Source organism: Alligator sinensis, unplaced genomic scaffold, assembly GCF_000455745.1.
Source record: "Alligator sinensis unplaced genomic scaffold, ASM45574v1 scaffold1322_1, whole genome shotgun sequence".
Taxonomy (NCBI): Eukaryota; Metazoa; Chordata; order Crocodylia; family Alligatoridae; genus Alligator; species Alligator sinensis.
The window spans coordinates 69,332-90,147 of record NW_005842116.1 but is presented as its reverse complement, the minus strand read 5'-3'; the positions used below and the strand labels follow the sequence as shown (position 1 = coordinate 90,147).

At 44.9% G+C, this 20,816-nt stretch overlaps 1 protein-coding gene across 7 annotated transcripts; it reads left to right on the top strand.

Annotated features, from left to right (window-relative positions):
• Position 1: 1 nt before the first annotated feature.
• On the top strand, positions 2-20,803 carry PFKFB2 (6-phosphofructo-2-kinase/fructose-2,6-biphosphatase 2). 7 transcript variants are annotated; one of them, XM_014520448.2, is made up of 16 exons: positions 7-71; positions 3,220-3,345; positions 4,433-4,529; positions 5,840-5,906; positions 6,098-6,172; positions 7,416-7,472; positions 9,221-9,345; positions 9,796-10,003; positions 10,438-10,584; positions 11,315-11,419; positions 11,615-11,744; positions 14,474-14,536; positions 15,108-15,181; positions 16,790-16,969; positions 19,283-19,305; positions 20,364-20,803. In XM_014520448.2, exons 2-16 carry the CDS (start codon positions 3,234-3,236, stop codon positions 20,419-20,421), a joined length of 1,521 nt encoding a protein of 506 aa, XP_014375934.1. In that variant the 5' UTR covers positions 7-71; positions 3,220-3,233; the 3' UTR covers positions 20,422-20,803. The 7 variants fall into 7 exon arrangements, 6 of the variants coding, with proteins under 6 accessions (XP_014375932.2, XP_014375934.1, XP_014375935.1 ...); XM_014520449.2 differs by having other exon boundaries at positions 19,283-19,356; XM_025205501.1 differs by having other exon boundaries at positions 16,790-16,984.
• Positions 20,804-20,816: the final 13 nt, after the last annotated feature.

Here is a 20,816-nt window from a genome sequence, read left to right as displayed (position 1 = left end):
GATGTCCGCCGAGCCGCCCCCGACGCCGGAGAGCCGCTCCGCCAGCCTGCGCGCCTCGGAGAAGAAGTGCTGTGAGTGCGGCCGGGCTGGAGGGGGGCGCGGGAGGCGCGGACCGGGCGCCTCTGTCCCACCTGGAGGGCGCAGGTGCAGCCCCTGCAGGGACTGGCCCTGGTCCTGGTCCTGGTCCTCCCCCATCTCCAGGCACCGTGCCTGCAGCCTTGGAGGGCAGCGGGCTGTGACCTTCACTCCTCTCCCTGCTACCTCTTTTCCTTTTTGAGCCTTCTCTATTTAGTCTTTTTGCCTTTTCTTTGTCCCCTCCTCAGTAGGGACGTGGAGGTCTGCTTGGTGCACTTTGGCCTGCGGTCTGGAACGGCTCCACACAGGGCGGGTGTCACGCAGCGGATGCTGCATTGGGCAGGGAGGAGGGCTGTTCCGCCTGGTCCTCTCTCCCTTGCAGCCTCCAGCTTTTTAGGGCTCTCAGTCTGTGGTGCGGGTACCACCAGGGGTCTGCACACAGCCTCTGGGTGGTATGCCCTAACAGATGTATGAGAATGCCTTTATAGGACCAAAATGTGCCAGTGGTACTTAAGGTTGAACTGAAAAATGTGCTGGTGGTACTGAAGGTTGCATTGCTTTAAATTGGGGGGGTGCAATGGGTCAGAGGTTGGGAACCGCAGAGGCTGGATCCCTCCCTCCCGCTCTCAATAGTGACCGATGCCCCTGTCTTCAGAGTCTGTGTCCAGTCCCTTGTGACTCTGGCTGAGCTTTTGGCTTCCCCCACACATGACAAATCCCACCATTGAATGGAAAAAAGACCTGCCCATGTTCATTTTAAACTGCCACCTTGGTTTGTTTTGTGACCCCCTAGTTCATTTTAGGCCCCCTTCACCTTTAAAAATCAATGAGGTTTTCCCCTTGACTTCAATGGGAGCAGGATCCAACCCCGGCATGTTGGATGGACCCCACAGGGGTGCAGGGAAGCCCTGGGTGCTGAACACCTCCCTGTTTCTGTGCAGAGTGAAAGGCTTACAAGACTTTTTCCCTACCTGGCTCATCCTAATGGACTTACTAATGAGCTTCACCTTGTTTCTGCTGCTGTTTTTAGCTGACCCAAGTTAAGGACAAGCTGCCAGGCACCACTGGGTGTGCAAACCTAACGCACAATACAATCCCAACCCCATTAAAATAGGAATCTGTAGTGTTACAGATATTCTGCCCTGCTGTGGGTGGTCTGAGTTCTCTGCTATAGAAGTGCTCTGTTATTTTCCTGTAGTCAAAAAAATGAATGAAAATGCACAGCTGGCATTTTCTGCAAGGGGGCTTGAGTTTAATGAAGGGGGCCTTGAGCTTAACGAGGTTGAGAACCACTGGCTTAGGGGTTCAGCTGCTGGAAAGGGAAATCCATTTTCATGCAGTTTGTGTTTTAATGAACGTTATGCTCCGGAGAGTCACTCGTGCAAACTGTGTAGCAGGTAGCAGAGCAGGACAAAACACAGGGGCTTAAAATAGCCTCCCGTGAAATGTTCCATGTGCATGTCATGGGCTTCATCACGCAGTGACCTGGGTATGTTGTTCCTGGGATGCACTGAGTTCATGCCATAGCTGGCCTCTGAATTTTCCATTGAACTCTTTTAACCTGGGCCTTCCCAGACTTTGTTACTGCTCTCCTAAGCCTGGGACAGATGTCAACAAAGAATCGCAAAGGTATTTCTTAATTCAATTAGAGAAGAGCTACATGAAAAGTAATGATATTGTGTATTTACATGTGTACACATAGTATATTTCCATATAAATACACACGCAGATGTTACCATGATTTTTACGATGCATAATTACCCCAGCTCTGTTTTGACTTGGCTTTCCAAGTGCCTTGATCTCACCAAATGTCTGTCTGCACAGTGGATTATTTTTTCCTCCTAACGTCTTATGTTCTTGTGCAGGTCATGTTCCTTTTACTTATTTTTTCTTGTTCATGCATCTGTTTTTTCTAAGTCCTTAAATCCTAGGCTCTTTACTGTTTCCCCCCCCCCCAACTTCTCAATCTAGGTCACTGGGAATTGAACTTGCTATTTGCTGCCTTTTTCATATCAATTGGAATGTTTAAAGCAACAACCACCATTTACGCATGATGCTTGTAACGGAATAAGTTTTGCCTGCTGTCACAGCGTGTGATACTTAAAATGACCGACCAAAAGAGGTTGGGGAGGAGAAACTTGTTTGAAAGGAGTTTATGTAGTTGGTTTCCCCAGGGTCAGATATGTTTTTTTTCCCTGCAGAACAACAGATGAGAGCACCTGCAAAAATTCCCAAGGGAATTTGGGGGCAGGGTTAACTTGCAGATCTGTGCCCCTCACAGGTTTTGACACTGATAAGTTATTTCAGGGGACAGCCCCTTTAATGCATTGGTAGGATTCGTGTTTTATTTTGTGCCAAAACATTTTGTCAGGCTGATTGAAGATGGGAAAGACTTTTTACAAACTCCTATCTTGTCCCTTCTCTGACATGCAGAATTGTTCTGTGCAGTGTGTAAATTCAGCTGCTTTGACCCATTCAATCGGCAAGGTGCATGAGCTATCATATTCAACTGGTGTCCTTCATATAATTTTATGTAACTTGTTTTTGTTTTAATAAGTGGATTTTCTGACATTCAGGAAGTCACCTGATTTATTTTTTGTAATGTACTAGAGTCCTGAGCAAAACCGCATTATTGTTACAATATCCTGCTCTTCAGAAAAGCCTGAATGTTACAATATCCTGCTTTTCAGTATTCCCAATTTGGTTTCTCAAGTGATTGCTCTATGTCTAAAAACAAAAAATCACTTTCTCTCTGGTCCCAGTAGAGAATGCAGTCTTTTTGTAATAAAGACATTTTTCTTGTGTCCTTGATCGTTCCTGCTTAATTGGTAAATATTTTTAACTCTGACTGCCATAATGTATACTGCGTCAGCCAAAATGCCTTTCGCTGTATCTGCTAAGTTGCTAACCTGCTCCATTACCTCACACCTGAGAAAGCAATGGTGTGGTACACTGATAGCTAGGGACATTTAATCAGATGGAAAGAAGTGATACCGAGTCCATTGTATAAAACACAGTGACCCTTTGTGAGGCTGCTAGATAGGCAGAGGCAGTGGAGTTGCATCAGGGATGAATTTGGCTTCTACTTTGGTTTTGTTTTCTCAGCTGTTTTAATTTACGGTTTTGTCCTTTGACTTGTTGCAGCATGGGCTTCTTATATGACCAATTCCCCTACTCTGATCGTTATGATTGGTCTCCCTGCACGGGGCAAGACTTATATGTCCAAGAAACTAACCCGCTACCTCAACTGGATTGGAGTGCCTACGAAAGGTATGTATGCAGAAACATACCACGATGGAGTTTCAGGCTGCTGGTGCATCTGTTTTAATCCAGCCCAGAGACATAAGGACTGAAAATTGAGTGTTACATTTAGGGTAGGTCCTTTTTTTTTCAACTTGTGGGAAGGTATCTGTAGCGCAAACCCTTCCATACCATCTGTAGCCTTTTGGCAGTGGCATCAAATCCCCCAAAGATTCAATGGTCCGCGGTGACTGAATTAATAGAAAATGAGGGCTGGAAGGAACCCCAGGAGGTCACATCTAGTCCAACCCCCTGCTCAAAGCAGGACCAGCCCCAACTAGATGGTCCCAGCCAAGGCTTTCTCTCGCTGGGTCTTGAAAACCTCCAAGGATGGAGATTTCACCACCTCTGTGGGTAACCTGTTCCAATGCTTTACTACCCTCCTAGTAAGAAAGATTTTCCTAATACCCAACCTAAACCTCCCTTGCTGCAACTTGAGACCATTGTTCCTTGTTCTGTCATCTGCCACCACTGAGATCATGGCATCTAAATAGAAAGTTGGGGTTGGGAAGGACCTCAGGAGGTCATCCTTCTGGAAACTCCATGTGTACTTCCACAAGGGTCTCTCTAGGCAAATTGTCAGGGTTAGCCTGTAAGGACTTGCGGTTTTAGGGCTTGACGTCTTTTATAGGAGTCGAATTCTTCTGCCAAACCCCATAAGATCTTAAAAGGCCCCTTTTGCTTTACTTGGGTCTCTTCTCCCGTGTAGCACTGAATTATTAGGGGCTAGGAATAATGGGTGTAAACTGGTTGAGAGTGGATTTAAGTTAGATATTAGGAAGAAATTTTTCACAGTAAGGGTGGCCAGGATCTGGAATGGGCTTCCAAGAGAGGTGGTGCTATCACCTAGCTTGGAGGTCTTCAAGAAGAGGCTAGATAGTCACCTGGCTGGGGTCATCTGACCTCGGTCCTTTTTCCTGCCGGGGCAGGGGGTCGGACATGATGATCCATTGCGGTCCCTTCCGACTCTACAATCTATGAATCTATGTGTGTACACTTATTAATGGGAACTGCATGGGAATATGTTGCTAAATAAAATGCGTTTGTTTTTGTGAAGTGTTTAATTTAGGAGTGTACCGTCGTGAAGCAGTGAAGTCGTACAAGTCCTACGATTTTTTCAGGCATGATAACAAAGAAGCCATGGAGATTCGGAAGTAAGTCTGCGCCGGGGGCAGGTCCGGCTAACTATGAAAATTGGATACACAAGTTCCTCTCATTCTAAAGTTCATGTACCAATACCTCTGTTTTGGGGAGGTAACATCTAATTGGCAAATACAGGATGAGACTCTGCCACTACTATTTAGGTTGAGAGGAATCGACTGTGTGCTTCGTCTCCCTTATTTCAGTGGAGCTTGTTTGCACTCAGTGTAAGACATCAGTAGCATAGATAGGCTTGGAATGGAGTTCCAGTTTGTTCTGTCTGAGTAAATGCCAGATTAGCTTAAAGGCTCTAAAAGCCGGTTTGGGAACATCCGATGAAATCTCATTTTTGAGGGGGCCTAGTGCTCTACAGAAACGGTTTTCATTTGATTGACATTTTCCAATGTTAAATTCCCCCTGCTTGCCGATATCTAGTTGGCCTCGCAGTTATCTTTCTGAAGGACTAGGGCTGCTAGAAACTCCAAAAGCATCCTTCAAATGGATTTTTATGATAAGTAAGCAAGGCTACAAGCTGTGGTGTCTCTGACTGGAGTGTAAAGGCATCCTTTCTGTAAATGAACACTTAGAGTGAGATCCTGGCTTTGCTGATTCCCCTGGCCAAACTCTGTTTGAGCCAGGATTTCATTTCAAGTTCACTGTAGTGACAATTTCAAGACCAGAGAGGTCCTAAAGATGCCAAATGGCACTAAAATAATAAACCCACCAAACAGGCTGGGCTTGCTCCTGTTGAAATCAGTGGGAATTTTGTCCTTTACTTCAGGAGAAGTAAAATGGGGCCCAGAGGACAGAATTCAAATGCTTCAAGGGGATTAAGGCAGACAAGGTTCCTTGGGTGAATTTGATACCTCGTATTGGACCAACCCAAATAGTTGGAGAAAAGTTATTAAGCAAGCTTTCGGGTTCAAAAACCCTTCGTCAAGGAGATTAATGAATGAATGTAGGGGAGGGCTGGAGTTAGCTTCTGCTCCCAGAATCTCTCTGCCCTGGCTGCCAGTGCACTTGGCTCCAAGGACCAGGACTCAGCAATGATCTATTTGTCTATATAAGGGGAGATCAACAAACTCCTGGGTTGGAAAGGCAGTGCCCTCACAGCTGGGGCGTGGAGGTGGAAAGGAGTTCACTAAATGGTGTTCACTGAACCTCCAGGGCTGTGGGACAGATGCAGAGAATGCCCTTAACAAGAGAGAAACAAGATATCTAAACCCCATCCCTCCCCCGTGTAAACTCTGGGGTCATGATTTGCTGGGCTTGGAATCGGGATGCTTTACACCAGCTCTGATCATGCCGATTTTTCTCCTTACAGAAAATGTGCCTTGGTGGCCCTGGAAGATGTGAAAGCTTATCTCCTGGAGGAGTGCGGGCAGATTGCAGTAAGGCAATGCTAGAATTAAACACAGTCCAAATGAGATCAGTGTTAAATTAATGACTGAGTTTTTCAAAGCTGCCTAAGAGACTTAGGCTGGTCAAGCATACAACCCCTTCTGGCAGCTTTGATACAACCTTGGATAATGACATATATTGAGGTTACTTGTTGTTTGGTTTGTTTCTTCTGTCCTGTTAGGTCTTCGATGCAACCAACACAACTCGGGAGAGGAGGGACCTGATTTTAAATTTTGCTAAAGAAAATGCTTTTAAGGTGATTTTTATTTATTTAATGTGGAATAAGACTTCAGTAATGTCATTTACAGCCTGGGTATCTCCCATAGCCATAAGCCTCCCTGCTTTTGAAGGTGTGTTTTTGCTCTTAATTTTGCACAGAGCAATTTTCATTTCAATTTATTATGCTTTGATGGCAATGTTGTTTTTTTGGTTTTTTTCTGTGCAAAGGCTCCTTTACAATCTCATTCTGCAAAGGCAGGGTCTTGGAAGGCCAGCATGTATAATTTTGGAGCTTTGTTTTTATTGTTTCTGGAGATCTTGTGCTTTTTTTTTCCTGGTGGGATGTCCAGAACCAGACTTTCTGCCTCTTACTTTTCTGTCCTCATTTCACTGTATGGTCATAGAAGCATTAAGGTTCTGTTCTTGAGCTGCTTGCAGTTTCCTAACATGCAGTTTACAACTTGGATGTGGACAAATCCCTGAAGGTAGAGGAATTCTGCATGTATCAATCAATCCGTTGCATCTTACCTTTTCCTTTTGGTGCTGGCTTGCCTGCCCCTTCCCCTGTGTTGGCCAGGGGAGCAATGATTTGCTAGGATCATGCATCTGATTTCTTTCTTTGCTTTCGAAGCCAGGGAGAAATGTCACCTCCTCCTCCTTGAGCACATTTCCACTGCATCTGAGGCAGCAGTAAGAGCACCATTTAGGACAGATCATAACCTGACAGACCTGCTGGTCCATTACTGTGCTCATAAAACTGGCCCTGTCTCTGCAAGATAGCATTCTCGGGGCTTGATTCTCCTTGACATAGCTTGTGTTGTCATATCAACCTGTGCAAAGTGCTGCCCTTTTCTGATGGTATTTTCAGTTCCTTTGCATAGGTGTAAATGATAATGTGTAGTACAAGGTCGGGGAAAGTCGGGCCCCTTGCTTCTATGTATGCATGTAGCTTGGGAAGTTTTAGTGTGCTGATTGCAGTGGTGGGGTCCAACGAAGTATACTGCCTTGATCAGTCCATATTCCTTAGATGCGCAGACATCTGGTGATGTGTAATGCACACTTCTAGACAGAAGGATAGCAGGAATCCATTGATTAAAACAAGGCGAAAGGTTGGTTTCACACAAGATATGCTGGGCAAGATCGAGAAGACCCCCCCCCCCCCCCCCCCCCCAGGTGATTCTGCTGACTTTGTATGTGGTTAGACTAGGGATTAGTATGATTTATAGGCATTATTCTAGAGCCTCTTTATTCTGTTAAAAATGCCATTGCTTTCTCCACAGGTGTTTTTTGTGGAGTCTGTCTGTGATGATCCTGATGTGATTGCTGCCAATATCTTGGTAGGTGCTATACATTCGCAGATGCAATGTGTAGTGGCTGTCTCTAGAAGATCTGATGTGTGTTGTGGAAGATCACAAAGCATTAAAACGGTTCATCGTAATTGCTGAGATTTGTAGTTGTTAGAGATAAGAATGAGAAAATGTAAGCTAATAGCCGAGAAAAGCGATGTCAATAGGACATAGCCTTTTTTCCCTTTATACACGGTCTATGTCATTAGTCTCAGAAGTATGTGCACTGTAAACAGCAGCAGCTCAAGGAATTAGGAGGGGCTTTTCCAAACCAGGCACAGCAAGGAAACCATGTCAAGCCAGTATGATCCAGTTAAGTGTTCAGTAATGAAACTGAAACTCTTCTGGACAATGCATTGACGCTCTTTGAGGAAGCAGCTGGCATATTGTTCTAGGATCCTATATGCTAAGGTGTGTCTTAGACCTTGGCCCCATAGATGTGTACTTTGTGTGTCAAAGTTTTGTACAGTGAGGATTTGAGATTAAACTGATCTTGGAGGCTAATACTAATCTGAAAGGGTCCCAGACACTCCTGTCAGTAATGTGTGCAGACTGGCTTGTTAGCACATGCGGGGCCTTGACTCTCTGCTGCCCTGTCTATAACACAATTGTTTTCCCACAGTGCAATATGAGCACAGAGTGGTTGTAAGAGGCTACCAAAGCCAAATGGTAGTAGCAGCTTTTACCAGTTTCAGGGGTGGAAATGATGCCAGGCAGCAGTGTACCCAGGATCAAGTGTCTACTCTGATTCCTGGGATGATTGGGAAATGTGAGTTGCTTCCATTTGAAACAAGAAAAATGAACCTGCTAAGCCCTGCCGGAGAGGTGGGTCTGTTCTGCAAGAGTAGGGGATTCTAGGTTTGAAAGCCTTCATTCTGTCTTCTTCCATTTTAACTAAGTGTTAGCAGGAGATTGTGCAAGGTCATGCTGACGGTGCTGTAACTGGATCTTGTGCCTGGGCTGGTGTTGATCTCTGTTATATAATTGTCGATCCAAAGTTATCCAGCTGGAGTCTGTTGAGGGGCTCTACATGTACACTGGCATACAGCAGACCGGGATCAGGGTTTTAACTTTCATTCTGATCTCCTTTTATTTCCTTTCTTTCCCCTGCTGAGGGGCCTTCTGGGGTTAAACCCACACCACTTCAGAGCATTTTTATGCTAAGATAACCGAGTCTAATTTATGTGGTATCTTAATAGCCCAGCAAAGGTAGAAACTAAACTGCTTGCAATAAATGTAATTTTGCAGCTCATAGCGTGACGCTGTTGTAGCCTTGTATAAAGTACAGGGGGTGGAGTGGCTATTTGCAATGCTGTGGCGCATTCTGATAGTCTCGTTCTTGTTTCATCCCTGAGATAAGCGCTTGCTATTTGTAGTGGTACAGAAAGCAAAAGCAGATGGATTACTTCTGTTGGAACTTGGGAACCAAACCAAAGCCATGAAGCGTTTGACCTTGGAGGATGATTTTATTTTCATGGGCAGATATGCTCTAAATAGTTTGCCTGGAACGGCAAAAGGGACACCAGCTGTGTCTGTCCCCAGGCCGAATGCTACAACAGGTCATTGAGAATTGCCCTTTGTTTCCTTGCCAGGGGCAGGCTCTTCACAGGGCACATGGGGATGGAGAAGGAGAAATTCAAACACTGTTTGTTTGACTGTAAAAGAATCATGTCACTCAGTCGTGTTTCTATTTTGAAGGAAAGTAAGCTTCACTTTTACAAAGTGTCTCTCTTGTTCAGGAAGTGAAGGTCTCAAGTCCTGACTACCCAGAGAGAAACAGAGAGAACGTGATGGATGACTTCCTGAAGAGGATAGAGTGCTATAAAGTCACATACCAGCTTCTTGATCCAGATGATTATGACAAGTAAGAGGCTGCATTTGAGACTGTATTGTCCTGCACGCTGGGTGGAGACTGATACGCTGGTTTGTGTCACTTTTGTTGCCTGATTTTAATCTCCTGTCATTCAAAGGGTCTTCTCTCTACTCTGACATAACTCTCATGCCCAGTGATTGTATTATAAAGTCAGCCTTTCTTGTGCTAGGAGCATACAATCAAGTCCCAAATGACTTGAAAGTATTTTTCTCTTACAAAGTAGAATGTAATACAGCTTCATACTGTAACATCACATTGTGCTTTCTCCCTAAGTATTTTCTAAGGCATGGAGATACCTGAGCATCAAGGGGTAGCACAATATCAGTGCGGCAGAATGGATAGCTAGAGCACATACGTGTGTGTGTATACACCCCTCACCCTTAACATGTATTTAGGTTTAAAGATGCTGAGTTGTGCGTTCTTGTTCTGTGCTGGCTGTAGAGACCTTTCCTTCATTAAAGTGATCAACGTGGGGCAGCGATTCCTGGTAAACCGGGTCAAGGATTACATCCAGAGTAAAATTGTCTACTACCTTATGAACATTCACGTCCAGCCCCGTACCATCTACCTGTGCCGACATGGCGAGAGCGAGCACAACCTTGTTGGCAAGATTGGTGGGGATTCTGGCTTGTCATCCCGTGGCAAACAGGTATGTTCCTCACAATGTCAGGATTGTCATACTCTTTATTAAAGTATCCATTTAGCACGATAGGACTCTGCCTTTGGCCAAGGTTCTCTACCAATGTAAACGAATGCAGTTGTATGGACTTCAGTGGAGTTTTCCCCGTGTAAGCCAATTAAAGAATTGTCTCTCTGTACCCTGAATCCTGGGTGTATCTGACTTCTTCCTGGGGCGGGTTGAAGTCCTTATGTACACTTTCAGCTGTTACTCCCCTGCGTCTTTTTAAGAAGGGCAGTTCGTTCAGTGAAGACTTTTTTTCCCTCTGCTGGGAACTCTATACCCAGTATGACATTTGTTAGCTCTGGGTTGTGTCTCTCACTGCAGCTCTGTTTTGAAACGCACACGTTCCTTCATAAAGCAGTAAATTTTATCATCTTCCAACTTGCATTAATTTCTCCTAGTTTGCTCAAACCCTGAAAAAATTTATCAAGGAGCAGGAGATTGTGGATTTGAAGGTGTGGACAAGCCAGCTGAAGAGAACTATCCAGACAGCTGAGTCCTTGGGGGTCCCCTATGAACAGTGGAAGATTTTGAATGAGATTGATGCTGTGAGTAGGATGGGGGGGATGCTCTTCAACTATGCGCTGGCCCTTTGGAGGTTTGTAAATAAAAACCATTTATAATGAATGTGAAATGATCAGCCTTGTCTCTCAGCTTGCAAAAATGTCTAAGCACTTTCTGAGCAGTAATTAAGCTTTGCAGCACTGTCTAGGCAGACATATGCTGGACTTTTCACTCCTGCAAGGTATAAAATGGTTTGGTGTAGAATTAGCAACATCTACAGGTTTTTTTCCCATACAGGGAAAATGTTACCGTTCAAGGTCCCAGGTGTCTGCAGCTACCCACAGTAGTGGCAAATGTTATCAAGTCAGTGGTAATTCTTTCATGAGCAGAAATGAGTAGAAATAACTCCTTTTTCATTATCTGCACATATTTAAAAAATAAGACCCAACCCACTACCAAGGAGCATAAATACAGTGGCCTAAAACTCACCGTGAGAAGAAGGTGTAATCGTTTTGAGGAAGTTGTGTTACATCTGTCCAGCAAAGATGTTCATGCTTATCTACTTAGTAGGAGCATGAGCAGGTGTAAGCATGCGGAGGTTCTCAGATGAAAGTGCTCTGTGTTTAAATGACAACAGTATGAGTGAGTTTTGAATCTTGATACTACTGTCACATAAGCACAGAAACGTGTGCTCAGTCATTTACTTTTTGTTGCTGGTGCAATGTCTAAACCTTTTGCAACAAGTTCTGTTTTAACAAGTTCCTCTTCCACCAGGGGGTATGTGAAGAAATGACTTATGAAGAAATTGAAAATAAGTACCCTGATGAGTTTGCTCTGAGAGATCAAGAGAAATATCTTTATCGCTATCCCGGAGGAGAGGTGAAGAAGATTTAAGATAATAATTGCTAATTAAGCAGCTGTAGCCGAGTGTGTGCATTTGGTAAAGGAGGAAGAACTGAGGCGAAATGTTTTGGGGCAATTGATGTCCATGGTAGCATTCCAGACTGAGTTAAGGCAACAGACTGCTAACCTTTAAGCATCTGTACTGTACTGAAACCTTTCTTTGTTTTCTAGTCTTATCAAGACTTGGTACAGCGCCTAGAGCCTGTGATCATGGAGCTAGAACGCCAAGGCAGTGTCTTAGTTATCGCTCACCAGGCTGTTATGAGGTGCCTGTTGGCTTACTTCCTTGACAAGAACGCAGGTATGAAAATGAATACGCTGAGTTGGGGTGCGAGCATGCGACTGGTTATATCGCAGAGCTGATCAGTATTGCTTTTTTATCTAGTTAGTTTTTTCAGTGGCTTCTGAGAGAAGTTTTCAAGTAATCCTGCATTTTCTCTCTTTAGCCGAGGGCATCTTGAAGTGCTATGCAAGCTACTCCTTGCAGGGTCACTGAAATGCAGGCACTTCTAGCGGACAGGTAGGATAGGCAGTGTCTTGCATACGGCTTTTGTCTGGCATTTCATAGACATCAGGGCTGGAAGGGACCTCGGAAGATCATCGAGTCCAGCCCCTCGCCCCAGGGGCAGTAAATCAGCTGGGGTCACAGGATCCCAGCAAGATGAACGTCCAGTGGACTCTTAAAGGAGTCCAGAGTAGGTGCTTGCACCACCTCCAGCGGCAGTCTGTTCCAGGCCTTGAGGGCTTGGCAGTAAGAAATTTTTCCTTATATCCAGCCTGAAACGGTCTTGCAGGAGTCTGTGACCGTTTGACCTTGTCATCCCTTGGGGCGCTCTGGTGAACAGATGTTCCCCCAAATCCTGATGTACGCTCCTTATATACTTATAGGCAGCCACCAGGTCCCCCCTGAGCCTGCGCTTTTCCAGGTTGAAGAGTCCCATGGCTCTCAGCCTCTCATCATAAGGCCTGTTCTCCTGCCCTCTGATCATTTGAAGTGATTTAGGTTTGGTCTTCTGCCACAGGCTCCTTCTGTGGTATTAGGAAGTCATTTTATCATTTGCCAGCTGCGGATGATCCTTTCCCCACCTCCACCCAAAGGGATCAGTGCAAAGATTAAATCCATTAATGAGGGCAAGGTGATCAGACACAGCTGATGTCCCCACAGAAAGGGACAACGTTACCCAACTGACTTGTTGGACAGCAGAGGGGTTAAATGGCTTGTGGAAGGGGAATTTGGGTTGAGGACATTAGAGAGAAGCATTGTGGACTGTGCCAAGCAGATGGCAAAACCTTTCTGAGACCCTCCACTTAGTTTCATGACTAGGAGAAGCTCTTGGCATCAGTTTTCAGCATTGTCTGTAGTTCTGCTGTTTAGAGTTGTTACCACTGGGTGGCAGTTGAGGAAAAAGAAGAAAATACCTCCTTTAATTCAGAGTGCGTGCACTGAAGCAGGGCTGCTGGCCACAGCCAGGATCCTGCTGAAGTTCGTGAAACAAACATCCATTGACTTCAGCCCGGCCAGGATTTCAGCCTAGGGTTCTGCTCCTGTTCTGTGAGTCCCAAAGCTGTCGGGGGGCTAAGGCAGGAGAAGGCACATAAATACAGCCTCTGGTGGGAGGAACAAGGACCACTCTCATTGACGGTCCCTTGGCGGACTGGGTAGAGGCAGCAACATGCCTTGATTGAACAGTTGGAGATGTAAGTCGATGGCTCAGGAATTGCAAAGAATCGGGGCAGGAGGGAAATACACGGGTGATTCTCCAGGTTCTGTCGAGTCTGCAGGAGTGGGCTGCACGGGCGATCAGGGCATACCAGACACGATACTAAACAATTACACTGTGTATCTGTTTTTTTCTGAAGACGAGCGTCTTAACCCTGCACACTCCTTGAGCATGCAACCCCTCCTTTTAAACTCCATTGAATGAGTCGCGTGCTTAGAATTAAGCCTGCATGTAAGTTATTGCAGTGTCTGGGCCAAAGTGGACTTACACCATCCCTGTATGTCGCTTGTTGGTGTTAATAGATCAATGTCCAGTTAACCAAGAGTCACCCTCTTTGGTTGGCTTCCTGGCCAAATGATATGGATCAGACTAAGGGACTCTTCAGATGCTGTTGGTGTACTAGTAATAATTCAGCACATCAGCCGAAAGAGGCATATAAGGAAATATAACTTAGAATCAGGGTTCAGATTACAGCGGAGCTCAGAGGGGCTGAGCCCCCTCATAAGAGACAAGAGCCCCCCTTATTTAAGTCATAACCAGGGGTCTCCAATTTCATTAGGGCATCGTGATGGGCAGCCCAACTTTTTTTTACAGCCCTCCCCGCAAGATTCAAAGTGTAATTCAAACCCTGCTCATAAGCCCTTGACAACAGGTCTTGCCCGTCTTACCACCTGCGGTCACGGCTCACTGGTGTCAGAGTTGAAATATATTTCTAGAGAGTCTCCTCCCCAGTGAGAGTTTGAGGATCTTTTATTGTGTAGTCAAAAGCCTGAAAGCTTCAATAGACTTCTTTGTTCTGGGAGCTCTGCAAAGCAGTCCAGAGCAGTTCCTTGTGGGTCCCTGGATGTTGTCAGTTAGACTTTGAGAAGGATTTTGTTCCTAGTTAGGGAATCCCCCACCTCCCTTTTTTCTTTTTTTCACTATGCACCTGGCTCTGTAGGGACTGCGGCTTTTCTAGGCCGTCTGCCCACCGGTCCATGAATTAACTTCCCTCCCATCTGACACGTTTAACATGTTTCCCACTAACAAGGCTTAGCAGTATATTAGCAGCTTAGTTCTTTTGTTCTCGCCTTGTAGGCTTCTTGGAAATTTAGTTAAAACCTTAACATCATTATGCAGTTGCAACACAGTGATACGTGAATGTATGAGGTTGCATAAGCCTTTGCATGTTCTTAATGTACTTAAATTGCATACTGGGTTTCAGCTTATGTACAGTTTTGAATATCTCCAGTGTGTGTCAACACTCAGTCAACATGCAAAGCTCTAAGCAGCCCCCACGTGCAGTGTTTAACGCTTTGTTTGGTCCTAGATGAGCTGCCGTACCTGAGATGCCCGCTTCATACTGTATTCAAACTCACGCCGGTTGCATATGGTGAATATTTTCCCGTTTCTGACTTACAGAAATTGCCTACCATGTTCAGGTAGCAAGGTGCAGATACAAAGCTACTTCCAGTTAGTCAGCCAAGTTAGACATCTCATGGTATTAAGGGTACTAAACTAAGAGGCCCCAAACTGCAATCTTTAATTCACACATGCAAAAAAGGCTACTCCTGTGATTAAGGGCTAGTGTCTTCTAGATAGAGGCACCTTGGATATGGATATTTCCATGGAAGCTGAGTTTGTCCTCCAAACATGAACAGAAATCATATCAATTAGTATATTCCATGTAGTGCATACCTTTGTGGGGAGTTGCCATTGTTTATTAGCCTCGTTTTTACAGCCCAAACCACAAGGAATTATTTAGTACGATACATATGTAGAAACCGTGATTGATATTGCATTTGAAGTAAGACAAATGCATGAGTTCTTCACAAAAAAAGGCAATGAACTGTTCCCTGTCTTTTGAAAACAATTTTTTGCAGTTCAGCAGAAGTTTAAAAATAATTTATATTAAGATCGGCTGTAGTTTCTCCTAAAATGTTTTCTCTTTTCTTTGGGTGAAGGTTGCAAAGTAGAAATGATCAACCTGAATGTCGAAGCAGTCAACACCCACCGAGACAAACCTTCTGTGAGTACAGTAAGTCTTGTCTGGAAATGTCTGCCTGTGACTTGTGTGACAAGCTTTAAAAAACAAAACATAAAAACCCCAAACCTGCATTACAGAAAATGTTACAAATCAAAAGCAGTCACTTATCAGGGAGCAGAAGATATTCTAAGCACGAGCGCCACATTTACTTCCATTGCAGCGTGAAGGTTTTGACGATAGTGATGGATGGACTGTGGACTTAGAGACGCAGCGGTAGCTTTGTCAGATTTTGTCTCCATAGTCCCTTACACCTAGATTCATCAGGAAACCCTGTTCAGCAAAGCGCTTAATCCCTTGGCCTACGTAGCTTCAATTTCACAAGTGGCTTTAGTTTTGGAGTTCTCCCTTGTACATGCATGCAGAACCTAGCTTTTTCAGAGGTGCCAATCATTTGACGCTACCATGACCTGCAGTAAAGACTGTTAGGTATTCACCATCAGTAAATATACAGAGACTGCATTTAAAGCCCAACACTCAAAAAGGAAAGGCTCAGAATTGGAGGCCCCATACCAAATTCTGCGTAGCTAGACCAGGGTCTCTGTAATGCATCTATTAAATATAGACCCATGTTTGACAACTTGGGCTTTTGCCCCTCTGTTTAGTCAAGTTCTTTGAAGGTGAGTATAAAAGAGACTGTCTGTCATTCATTCATATTTATTTTGACTCTTGCTGTCATCTAAATTTCTTTTGTTTAGCTCCATTACGGAAAGTACTAAGCAGGTGTGCATTGGGGCATGCTTTCGATGGTGACTTACAAGGGTAAAGCTTCACTGAACTGAGTAGAGACTCTGAGAGTAGGATGAGCAGCAAAACTTTCTGTGGCTAATGTAGTTTTGGTGTTTGTAATTCAGACTCGCGTGGCTAGTACTTTTACTCCATTGTTACATGATACTCAGCTGTCTGCAGGGAAGAGTTAGCAGTTGTCTCTTCTCTGCTTCCTCTGGCAATATGGAGCTGCTTGAAGATAAATCTAAGTAATTGGGAAAATTGATTATATTTAATGCATGATTTCATCTGAACTGTATAAACAAAATCTTCACTGCAGAGGGGAAAGGGAAATAAAACTTTTGCAACTGTGCTTGTCACTAGACTGTTTCAGCATTTTCTTGACTGCAGCAGTCTCTCAGCTGTTCCATGTTCAGTGGACTGAGGATAAAGGGAATGGCTAGTATTTGGCTTAGCACTTCTAACCGCCTTTGAGAAGGTGCTAGGTAGATTATTTATTTATTTATTTATTTATTTTACCATCAGTGGGCCCAATCCTGCCCTCACTCTGTAGTTTAAATTTTCCCAGAGACCCAACGTGTCCGCTGTGTGTGTAAGCTCTTCAGGTGCAGCCTCTGGGGAACTTGCATGGTGCACAGGCCTTGTCCTGGTCCTTTGCAGAGGCACATCTTTCCGTGGACATCCCTGGACTTTGTGAGTCAGGCTCCTACTGATTTGAATAGGAGGTCTGCACACAGAGCCGAGGCAGGATTCAGCTGGTGGTTACAGTAGCGTCAGGGTGTTGGCGGTGTCACCGAAATGTGTTGGCATGACTTTGATTTCAGATTGTAGTTTTGCTTTTCATTCCTTGTGATATCCTCCATTTTTAATCAGACCAACCCTTCAAAGAACCAAACCCCCTTAAGGATGAGAAGAAACAGCTTTACACCTCTGGCCAGTGCGGACACAATAAAGCGCCCACGAAATTACAGTGTTGGGAGCAGGCCCCTCAGCCCGCTGGAGTCTCTCGTATTCCCAGAGGCTCAGGATGGGAGTCGCCATCGGAAGCTACAAGTTAGTGTTCAAGTGGTAACTCATCTCTGTTATCCCTTCACACAGTCGCGCACACAACTAATGATCAAACAGTCACTGATCATTTCCAGTGATTCCATTTGAAGTGCAAAAGTAGCCACTTAGCATGTGTACCTTCCATCACCATCCAATCTTGAGAATAACTTAAGATGACAAACCTATTAACACCATCTTGGAGTGGAACTGTCATCCAGAAGCATTACAGTTGCATGCTGCCGGCAGGGTGACTCTCCTTGCATAATGCTGATTTTTTCCGGTTGGTTAATTTAAACTAGGGCACTCCTCAGCAGGATGGGTAGATTGGTAAGAGTAGTGGCCTGTTTACAAGTCCAAATGCTGTAAGGCATACGCAGCTAAATGGTCCTCTCATCCCAGTGCGATTTGATTAGCAGCATCTTTGCAGGCTCGATCGTGATGAGGAGTAGCCATGCCTCTTCACTCTGCTGCTCCTGCCCTTTTTGTTCTGCAGGCTCTTGGTTCGAGCTGTGATCAGAGGGTGGTTCGAGCCACTTGATCATTCTGTCCTCCTTTTACCATCTCTGTACACGAAAGCCAAAATTTGCAAAAGCAGCCATAGATTTTTGGGTGCCTCGATGTCTAGTTGTCCAACTTCTAAAGTGTCTCATGTTCAAACCCTACCATTTTATTTCCTACTTGCTTTGTTAAAATGTAGGCCTGACTCACTCCTTGCTGTGTGCGTGTGGAGCCCCATTTGCTTTTTTATTTCTCTTTGTCCCCAGTTCCTTGAGGAACAAGCTGGGGGAGAGAGATGATGATTCTTAGTCCAGTTTCCCAGTGACACAAAGAAATCCAGTGCAGAATTGGCTATAACTGCTTCACTTGTTGGGAGCCCCAGGGGAGAGACCAAGCATGGAAGAGGCTGAGAGTCGAACTGTCCTCTGACCTGTAAAGTCAAGCTTAAGACAGATTGGTGAGCCAGTGTGAGGGTCTTTTCAGAACCAGGCTCTTGCTGCAGCTGCACCTATGTTGCATTTTGCTCCTCTCTCCAAGGCCTGCCATCTTTAGTGAAGCAATTATTTCCAGTGTGCTGCTGGACTGATCTCTGGCACTGATTGCTGCAGTTCTCTTGGGAACGACACTGGCTTAAGTAGGAAGGTGAGAGAGGGAGAAAGTGAAGTCTGATTCCTCCCCATTATTTGCTGCTTGTTTATCTGATGCAAGACACAGGGCTCCGATCAGTGACAGGATTCCACCTTTTCCTAGGACAGCAGGGCAAGTCACAATTACAATTCTCAGTTGCTTAAGTATTTAATAGACCTGCCTGGGATCACCTTTTTTCCCCCTGCTAGCATATGAGCTAGTCAAAAAAACAAAACAAAAGAATGTGGTTTTTTTTCAATGTTAAAGACAGGTTTTTTTCAATAAAAACCTCTTTAAACATTCCCTCCGTCTTGTTTCCAGTGGTGGCTTTATAACCCGGTGCTGCTGTAGTACACAAGAGCCAACAAATACTTTTGGGAGTAGCCAAAAATGAAATATAACCTATTTTTGTTGTTCAAGTAGCATCCCCTGTGTTTGCACTTCAGCTGGCTTAACGACTGGAGCGTGACAGCTTTAAAAGCTTTGGTCCTGATTCGCCAGCGCATTGCAGTTTTCAGGCTGGCCTTGCTCTGTTACCTGCCAAGCAACAAAATGAAGTAATTTCTGATGAACCCAAAGTCCAACGTGGGTTCAGTAATTCTAAGGTGCTTGCAGTAAAACACATCCCCAACTCTTTGGAAGTGACAGCTAATATTGGACATCCAACTTAAGACCCTTCAGACCATGCCCTTTTGAATACCAGGCTCCTTTTGAAAGTCAGCCCCTTTATGGTGCCTAAGTAGGGTGGCCCATAAATGGAGATGCTCAGGATCACTCCTCACTTGTGTGAGTTTGGGTTCCATCCTAATGCAATCGTTTAAAACCTAAAATAGTCTTTTTTTTTTTTAAACTTAGCTTTGTAAAAATCACTTCTTTTTGCTCCGCCATTAATAAGAACACTGCCTATTATGAGGGATGATGCTGAATTGGACACAGCCATATAAATGAACGTGCAGCCAGTAAGCTGAATGACTAGCTCAGCTTTATTGATGCTTCAGGGTGCAGTTTGCCTGGCTTGTATCATATCACCGGTTCTCATAACAAGTCTGCGATGGTCCCTTCCCAACATGAGATTCTGGGGGTTGTTTTAGCTCTCGTCTTGTTTGCTGCAATGCTTTTTGTTTGGGGTTTTTTTTTCAGTCTTTATTACAACGCGGTGTATGCTATCTTGTGCTATTTCTTTTTCCTTTGCAGCCTCAAGTGGGAAATGCTTGCGTGTGAGTACCACCGAAAAGAGCTTGTATGCATTGTCTCTCTGGGTTTGTTTAGTAAGTAGGAATTATCTTGAATCTAGCTGCATGGAAATTGCTTTGGAAGTAAAATCAATGCATGGGGCAGAAGGGGATCGTTTTGCCTTTTGTCCAGCAAATTAAAGCGAGGCCATTTTGGGGGAGGCATACGTGTGTTGCATGATGCCAATCATCTCTCTGCAGAGACAAGCGTGAGAGTCCAAAGAGGATTGACTAGTGCATACACAGTGTGTAGGCCATCTATGGGATGATGCCTTTTACCCCAGATCAGCAAGATCATCGGGCCCAAAAGAACAATGTAGCTTGCACCAAATCCACCCTTGGGGTCACCCCACAGAGGTCATTCGGTGGGATTACACCAGAGGAGGATTTGAGCCTGGGTGCCGGTCTGCAGCATGAAATGCTGACAGCAGTAGTTAGCTGTGGATCGGAGCACCAAGTTTCCCTCCTGACACGAATGGAGGATCATGCACAGAGGTGACATCAGGACACAGCCCCTAATGCGCATCACTCCAGAGCGACCTATATTAAGATATTAATTACCTGCTTGAGGAAATCCTGCAGTCCTTGAGCAGCTTTGTTCAGGAAATAGCCAACTTCTAATCCCAGCATGGACATTGGCTTGCTCTGAGGTGTGGGGCAAAGCATTTGCTGTCTTCCCCGATCTCTTCTATGTTCACTGTGGTGGGGAACGCTGGCCTGCCACTCGGGTGTAGTGAGGATGATTTAATCGTGGCTTACTTTTGGGTGGTGTGGAACACCCTGAGCTCCCAGTGACTTCAGCTGAGAGTTGAGTAAATTGAGCACGAGGCCTGAGATCCTTCAAACCTAACAGATTTTGCATCTGTGCTTCAGTGGTATGTGTGTGCGGGTTTGTAATGACACTTGTCTCTATTGTAGCCCATGACCCCGCTGGAGGGATGCATTGGATGGGGCTGGAGGATACCGTAGCATCTATTTGCTTGTTTGTTCTCACACCCTCATTAGAGAGGACAGATAAATAGTGTGTTATCCCTTCTCTCCAGGGAGCAAGCAGACAAGAGCGCCTGTGAGCCCTTGATATCTATCTCAGCCATCGAGTAAGGCAGTCCAGAGAGAGAGGCCTTTCCTGTCACTTGTACAGAATGGCCAGGAAATTGTCTTCATTCCACTTTGCACCTGTGCTGCTCTGCTATGACCCTGCTGGTTATGAAACTCGTTTCTAGCCCTGCTTTAATCACCTCCGTGACTGTCGCTGGCAAATCTTAATGCAAATAGTTGAATGCAATCTTAATGCAAATAGTACATGTGTAACTGCCTTTTTGACTTCGATGTTGCAGCTTTGATGTTGCAGTTTATATATCTTATTGGTGAACCTGACTGTACAACATAGCAATTGGTTATACTCAGTTCTCTGGTGGCTGCTGGTAGGTGTCCTTGGTTTTCTTTGTGTGTTTATGCAGTTCTTGCAACACTTTTGCTCTTGCCCTTGTGGAGCA